Below are 8,438 nucleotides of genomic sequence, written 5' to 3'. Positions count from 1 at the left end.
ACATCCTTGGGTTGTGAGGGTAAGACCCACGCAGACACGGAGAGAATGTGCAAACTCCACACGGACAGTGACCCAGAGCCTGAATCAAACCCGGGTCTTCAGCACCGTAGGCAGCAGTGCTAATCACTGCACCACCCTAGTTTATGTATTATTTTTGATCAACTTTTTGATTCAGTTTTATGCAAGTGTATTAAGGTGAATAATTAGCAAATAAAAGTTGTATTTTGGACACCTCCAATCATCCAGACTTTTGACTCTTATTTTTTTCTTTAATTTAGTGTGGCCAATCCACCTAGCCTGCACATTTTTGGGTTGTGGGGGCGAAACCCACGCAAACATGGGGAGAGTTGCAAACTCCACACGGACAGTGACCCAGAGCCGGGATCGAACCTGGGACCTCGGTGCCGTGGGGCTGCAGGGCTAACCCACTGCGCCACCATGCTGCCCTCTTTTGGCTCTTATTAGAAGATAGAATAAGAGATCTGATATACTTAAAGCGGCTTCTAATGTATTTTGTTGATGTTTGGTCAGAAATAGATACTTTATTTTCAGAACAAAAGTAGTTCATTTAAAATCTGTTCCACAGACTGCATCTCCATGTGTGGAGTTGTCAGATCAGTAAGACTGAGTGTCAGCCATGCAAAACAGCCTCATAATCAATCTCTTTACCACTGGATACCTAGTTAACCATGGGTTCTCCATCCCTCAGCCCAACAAACCACCTTAGAAAATGTGAAAATTCAGTTTCCAGTCAAGATGGTCCTTAGTAGACATTGATATTAACTCATTGCCCATTCATTTAACCATTGCAAGCACTTCTCTCTTTCTTCCTTTGTCTCCTCACTTGTTTTTTCCACCTGTATTTTCTCTGCTTGAACTCTAAGAATGTTGCTCTTGTCACATTGCTCTATCACACACTTGTCTTTAAGTCCCTTGATTATGTCAGGCAAGCTATTGACACACAAACCCAGTTCCAAATTGCTGTCTACCAGATGTGTGAAAGGGTCAGCCGTGGTCACATCTATCAGCTCCCCATCCATGGGGATCTGCAGCTGATGGGCATGAAGCATCATACGATAAGGACTGCTGTCAGTCTTCAAGCTGTAGGTGAAGTCGCCCACAATGGGATGCCCCACAGCCCTGCAATGGACCCTCAGCTGGTGTGTCCGACCTAAAGAAATAACAAGATATACTGAGGAGAGGCATCTCTGCAGCAATCTCAAATAAACAATTGCACCTCTTTAATTATAGGACTGTTGACAAGCAACATTACTGATTAAAACTAAATTGACCTCAGTAGTCTACCTCTGTCTTTAAATACTTTATCTGGAATTTTTTCTAAGTATAATGCCTTTGCATGAAGATTTGCAAGATAATTTTAAATACAGTTTCATTTATTCATTCACGTGGCATGAACGTCACTGACAAGGCCACTATTTATTGCTCATCCCTGATAACTGTCCTTGGGAAGGTGGTGCTGAGATGATTCCTTGAACCACTGCAGTCCATGTGGCATAGGTACACCCACAGTACTGCTTTGGAGGAAGTTCCAGATTTCTGATCCATCATCAGGGAAGAAATGGCAAATGATACAGTTTCAAGTCAGGATGGTGTGCCATTTGGCAGGGAACATTATGATGGTGTACCCATGCACTTGCTGTCTTTGTCCTTCTCGGTGGTAGAGGTTGGGGTTTAGAAGGTGCTGTTGAAGGATGCTTGGCAAGTTGCTGCAGCACATCTATCTAAAGATACTACACATGAAACCACTGTGCACCAATGGTGGAAGGAGCAAATGTTTACGGTGGCACATCAGTCAAGCCAGCTGTTTTGTCCTAAATTATGTAAAGTTTCTTGAATATTGTTGGAGCTGCACTCACCCAAGTAAGCGCAGAGTATTCAATTTCTCTACTGTCTTGTTCCTTGTAGAGGGTGGAAGGACTTTCAGGAGTCAGCAGATGAATTGTTCTCTGCAGAATACCCACCCTCTGTATTTATATGGCTGGTCCAGTCAAGTTTCCAGTCAATGGTCATCCTTAAGATATGGTAATAACTCAACTATAGAAATTAAGTTGAATATCAAGGGGAGGTGGTTAGACTCTCTCTTGATGGAAATGTCATTTCCTGGCCGTCGTGTGTCACAAATGTTACCTGCCTACTATCAACCCAAGCCTTTCTGCATATGGGCTGAGGAGTGACAACTTGAGCTGAGCATCGCATCCATTAGTGAACATCCCCATTCCTGAGTTTATGATAAGGGCAACTGACAAAGCAGCTGAAGGTGTTTGGGCCCAGGAAGCTGCCTGATGTAGCCCTGTCCTGGGACTTAGATGATTGGCCTGTAATAAACCCATCCTTTCTGCTGGCTGTAACTGCAGGTCAGAGGACATGTGTCTCACTGACTTACAATTTTACTATGTTTACTTGGTGCCACACCTGTTCAAATGCTGCCTTGATTTCAATGTGAGTCATTCTCACCTCAATTCTGCAATTCAGCTCTTTTGCCCACAATCAGTCTAAGGATATAGCACAATGGTTAGCACTGCTGCCTTAGTGCCAGGAACCCGGGTTCGATGTGGTTTTGGGTGACTGTGTGTGGAGTCTTCACGTTCTCCCCCTGTCTGCGTGGGTTTTTTGAGGAGGTGAGAAAGATGATTGATGAGGGGAGGGTGGTGGATGTTATTTACATGGACTTCAGTAAAGCCTTTGACAAGGTGCCTCATGGCAGACTGCTACAAAAGGTGAAGTCACGCGGGATCAGAGATGAGATGATAGATACAGAACTGGCTCGGTCATAAAGGCAAAGGATAGCAGTAGAAGGGTGTTTTTCTGAATGGAAGGTTGTGACTAGTGGTGTTCCACAGAGATCTGTGCTTGGGCCTCTGTTGTTTGTAGTGTACATAAACGATTTGGAGGAAATGTGGCTGGTCTGATTGTGGATGATACCAAGGTTGGTGGAGTGGCAGATAGTGTTGAGGATTGTCAGAAGATACAGCAGGACATAAATAGGTTAGAGACTTGGGCAGAGAAATGGCAAATGGAGTTTAATCTGGACAAATGTGAGGTAATGCATTTTGGTAGGTGTAACATAGAGGGGAAATATACCATAAATGGCAAAACTCTTCGGAATATAGAAAGTCAGAGAGATCTGGCCGTACAGACCCACAGACCTTTGAAGGTGGCAATATAAGTGGACAAGGTAGTCAAGAAAGCATACGGAATGCTTGCCTTCATTGGATGGGGCATTGAGTATAAAAACTGGCAAGTCACCCAAGACCACAATCGAACCCATCATGCTACAGTTGTATAGAACCTTGGTACGGCCGCATTTGGAATATTGCGCACAATTCTGGTCGGCACACTACTAGAAGGATGTGGAGGCTTTGGAGAGAGTGCAGAGGAGGTTTACCAAGATGTTGCCTGGTCTAGAGGGTGTTAGCTATGTAGAGAGGCTGAATAAACTCAGACCATTTTCATTAGAAAGACTGAGGTTGAGGGGTGACCTGATAGAGGTCTACAAGATTATGAAGGGCATGGATAGAGTGAATAGGCAGGCACTCTTTCCCAGGGTGGAGGGGTCAGTCACAGGTGGCAGAGGTTTAAGGTCCGTGGGACAAAGTTCAGAGGAGATGTGAGAGACAGATTTTTTACGCAGAGGGTAGTGAGTGCCTGTAACGCGTTGCCAGGGGAGGTTGTGGAAGCAGATACATTTTCGGCGTTCAAAAAGCATCTTGACAAACACATGGATAGGATGGGTATAGAGGGATATGGCAAAAGGAAGTGTTGAGGGTTTTGGCAGAGGTTGGTATCGTGACCGGTACAGGCTTGGAGGGCCGAAGGGCCTGTTCCTGTGCTGCATTGTTCTTTGACAACAAAGTCAGGAGGGGAGGGAGGCACCAAGACGCAGCACCTGCAGAGATACGTTGAGCACAACAGGGGCATGTCACAAGTGACATTATTTGCATTCATTATTTTGAAGTTTGTGCTACAAGTTGCAACCTGTTCTTATTCTATTTATGTGAAGGAACAAAAATTAATTTTACTTTAATGGCCTGAGTTGGCTGGATGCTTTGAATAGGTGCTAGATATTGCACAGGATTGTAATTGCATGGCTTTGTGTGGTATTGGCATTCTGGGTTGGGCTCATGTAATTATTGTTTGCAAAGGAGACAGTGCCATTGACTCGATGCTTTGCTGAAGGTTCGGCAGTATCAAGCACCCCTGGTGTCCATATCTCCCTGAAGGTTCCTGTCGTCTGCTTTGATGTGCTCACCATGCATGTTCCCAGGGTCTTCCTCTGATCCATCACTGGAATCACCCTCCCTGGCATGTGGGGCTACCTTATTTCCTCAGCCAACACTTGGCCCTCCCTTGCCAGAGCGCAGCATACTGTGACTATGAGGGAGACACCCTTTGGAGGATACTGCAATGCTCTGCCTGACCGGGCCAGGCACCTGAAGTATCTTCCAGGTATCTTCAGAAGCCGGATGGTTCTCTCCACCACCATTCATATGGAGACAGGCCTCCTATTGTATCTCTCCTTGGCCTCAGTTCTTTGGTGACAGAGTGGGGTCATAAGCTACCTTTTCAAGAGAAACCCTTGTTACCTAGGACCCACCCATCCAATTGTATAGGAGCCACGAATAGTCTTGGAACCCTGTGTGTGCAACAAGATGTAAACATCATGTGCGCTTCCAGGGTAACAGGCGACAACTTGGAGAATATGTATCCAGTGGTCACATGCAATTTAAGCATTCATTAAGTGGAACCCACTCTCTGTTTATGAAAGCTCCAACCTCAACGCCTTGATGACCACATGAGTGCAATCTATTACACCTTGGATGCAGAGGAACCCAACTATCACAGCAAAGCCTCATGCTGTCTCTCTGCCTGGCTGGCCCCATCTATCGGGGGAATGGATGAACGTGTGGACGTTTCTAAAGATGGCATCAGTCACCAGCTTGATACAACTGCGTACAGCTGATTGAGAGACGCTGCACAGATCCCCCAATGAGCCCTGAAAAAAAAATTATATGAATGGAAGTTGAGGGCCACCATGACCTTCAAAGACACTGGCATGGGGTGTCTGCTCATGCATTTGGAGGGGATTTTGGCACATATCATTTCACATATTGCTGTCACCAGGTCACTGGAGAGATGTACCATCCTGCAACACTGGATCTCACACACTTGGGAGGTAGTTAGGGCGTAGTCTGTAGACACACGAGCAACTGGGTAATGGAATCTGCAGTGTACTCTCCTGCCTTGGCCTCCCTTCTGACTCTGTATCATCTGAGCCTGTGCCTCTGCTCTTAAAGGTCTCTCCCTGAGATTCTACCCACGATCACCTGGTCTCATCTCCCTCCTGCCCCTCACTTCTTCCTCAGAGGAGGCCCCACCAGCAGAAAACACGATCCCGATTAGATCGGGTGAAGAGAACCAGTGCCTTGCAAACTAAGTATCGCTGTGCTGCAATCCAAGGGAATATAAATTCCTGAAAATCTAACAAAGTGTTCAGAAACAACTCTGTGCTTAAACAGTGATGAACTCACAATGAACTCGCAATGGCAGAAAAACCGCTCTTGATCCAGGGGCCTTTGCCCATATGACGAGGTGAAAATCACATGGACAGCGTAAAATCACTGTTCATTGGCTGGCTGCCAATCTCAAAATTTCATGTTCGTAAAGATGTCAGGAAGACACCGGATGAGATTGGTGGCAGTTTTACATTCGGTTTGGTCAATCGTGCACCTGGCCCCCAGACGTAAAGTTCTGAAAATTGCTTTTGAACTTTAATCACCGTTGTGGCAGCCAATTGTGCAGAGCAAATCCAATCTCCGGGAAGTCTGAGGGAATAATGTCCTTGCTGCTGGGACTCCTGGCTCCAAGAGAGACATTGCTAACATACCCCAGTAGGGCGGAAATCCTGCTGCCAAGAGTTGCCAGCCAATCAGAGGTCAGCAGCTCCTCATTACTGGGGGAGAGGGTGGAGGTGGGGGAGAGGGAGAAATTAATTCCACCCATCATGTCTGCGGCCGCAGTCAAGCACCTATCTATTCTAATCCCATTTTGCAGAACTTGGTCCGTAGCCTTGTATGCTATAGTGTGTCAAGTGCTCATCCAAATGTTGTGACATTTAACATTTGGGCCTTCCTGCCCTGGACTTGATTGGTAGATGCGGAAAGTAGCAGGATGTTCCCTTTACCCTGCTCCCATCCTGTTGAAACAATCCCCTTCCCACCTCCAATCTTTTACTGTCAGGTGGCAGGCATTAAATTCAGCCCCATAGCTCAGTTAGGGACAGCACGGTAGCACAGTGATTAGCACAGTTTCTTCACAACTCCAGGGTCCCAGGTTCATTTCCCGGCTTGGGTCACTGTCTGTGCGGAGTCTGCACGTTCTCCCCGTGTCTGCGTGGGTTTTCTCTGGGTGCTCCGGTTTCCTCCCACAGTCCAAAGATGTGCGGGTTAGGTGGTTGGCCATGATAAATTGCACTTAGAGTCTAAAAAAAAGGTGTGGTGGGGTTACTGGGATAGGGCGGAGGCATGGGCTTAAGTAGGGTGCTCTTTCCAAGAGCCAGTTAAGACTTGATGGGCAGAATGGTCTCCTTCTGCACTGTAAATGTTATGATTCTATGACATCCCATCCAAAAGACAGCAGCTCCAACCACACTGTACTGCTCAGCTATGAAATGCCAGCCGAGATAATGTGCACATCCACCGGTAAATATTGAAGCCACAACCTTTTGCCGAGGAGATGGGATCGCTTGGGCCGTGTCAATTATTTAATAAACAGAGTATTTCAGAGTGCATTACTAACCTGTTAATGGCTGCAGGATTACTTTAGTAACTGGATCTCCGCTGTAAAAACCTCTTGCCAGGACAGCCATCTCCGTCTGAGATGGTTTGGGATTTTGACAACCTTTACAGAATCACATAGGAGTAAAACAATTACAGTATATACTGCTTACTCGTCTAGTTAAACCCATACTTTTTAAATTTAATCCCATAGTGTAAGAATATCAATCTTGCTGGCTCCTTATTTTAATCAATATTCCGTTATGATTCTCTTGTCATTCAACATGAACCGACACATTTTTCCTCATGTCAAAATTGAGATTCAGTGCACCCCAACATATTCTAACTCATTCTTTCCTTGCTCAATCATTTATCTTCCTGCAATGTTTTAAGACCCAAGAGTAGGATTGTTTAATCACTATTCCAATTTTACTTCAGCCTCTCTCTCAGTCTTGGGAGGCTTCCCACATTATAGCCGTTGACCATTGTTTCGGAAAAGTAGCCACCTATGAAAAGAAGAATTCCACAGGTTGCTCTGCATTGATGAGCCAGTTACTTCCAATAGAGACTGACCTCCAACACATGGGTTGACATCTACCACTCCCATCCTGGAAAGGGCTTCAATCTCAGAGGCAAGACTGGGTGGCTGGGCTGCTCGAGTGCATTGTCCAGTCAAAGCTGGAGGCAGCACAAACAGAAGCTAAAATGTAGCCCTAGTGCATGGCACTCAAAATCTCACAAAGGGGAAATAAGAGGATACATTCATCATAAAGCAATTTTTAAAAATCAGTATCTATGAGATACTGTCCTTGAGTTAATGTTTTTTTTAAATTTCTTGATCAGAATTACAAAGCCAGAGCTCAGAGTGTGGACAGGAGCAAACCTCTAATCCAGCTCCTTGCCTGCTCCAAAAACCAATTCAAATTAAAACCAATTCAAATTGAATCCAATTCATGGTCCCCACAAGGGAGACATACCAGATCCAGGCATTACACCTGACCTCACACCCATCTTAGCCAAAAGGCTGAGAAGTGATTCTTTGAGTTAATGTTAACCTTTGAAGTCTATAAAAATAAATGTTTACCATGACTTTGCAGCCTTGCCCATTTATCATGTTACGGGTTTAGCAACAGCTACTTCATTCTGGAGCAGATGTAATTGTATATTTTACCCTGGGTTTCTTCAGTACACATCATGTGCGTCATTCCTTCTGTTGTATTTTTACCGATTGCATGATCCATCATCATCCTATTCACAGAGACGTGACCTCTAACCTGTGGCAAACATGGCAACATTAGAGTTAACATATGTGTCAACTGTCCCATTCTACAAGTGAAAACTTTCCTTCTTAAGGCTCAGTTTAATTTCACAAACTTTCCAAATGGGTCCCTGTAATGACCAGTGGCCCAATCAGGGAACCTCTTCTCTGTATATAACAGAGAGTATCAGATCCTCTGCACTCACAGGGTAGACAGCAAGCTGAATGCACCTGGTTGTCGGCTTTGTAAATAAAAGGAATTCTGGTGAAGGGATTACAGTGGCGATGAGGAAAATGGAACGACCCGAAGAAACCTGCTCGTCAGCAGCTGCCACATATTGATGGTTAGCCACTGACAGGCAAAATGCCTTTATTTGGGAAGTTGG

The 8,438-nt window shown here is 45.3% G+C and overlaps 1 protein-coding gene across 2 annotated transcripts in view; it reads right to left on the bottom strand.

Moving 5' to 3' along the window:
* Window positions 1–511: 511 nt before the first annotated feature.
* The window catches only part of rpusd1 (RNA pseudouridine synthase domain containing 1), a 32,178-nt gene continuing 24,251 nt past the window's right edge, over window positions 512–8,438 (bottom strand). For both annotated transcript variants that reach the window (XM_038820398.1, XM_038820397.1), the window contains 3 exons: window positions 7,966–8,068; window positions 6,817–6,918; window positions 512–1,171 (listed from right to left, as the gene is read on the bottom strand). In XM_038820398.1, coding sequence (XP_038676326.1) covers window positions 780–1,171; window positions 6,817–6,918; window positions 7,966–8,068 — 597 coding nt within the window. In that variant the 3' untranslated portion in view covers window positions 512–779. The remainder of the gene's footprint in view (window positions 1,172–6,816; window positions 6,919–7,965; window positions 8,069–8,438) is intronic.

The sequence above is a fragment of the Scyliorhinus canicula genome, chromosome 15 (genome assembly GCF_902713615.1).
Source record: "Scyliorhinus canicula chromosome 15, sScyCan1.1, whole genome shotgun sequence".
Taxonomy (NCBI): Eukaryota; Metazoa; Chordata; class Chondrichthyes; order Carcharhiniformes; family Scyliorhinidae; genus Scyliorhinus; species Scyliorhinus canicula.
Note: the sequence above shows the minus strand (reverse complement) of the source record. Positions and strands in the feature narration are given on the sequence as shown.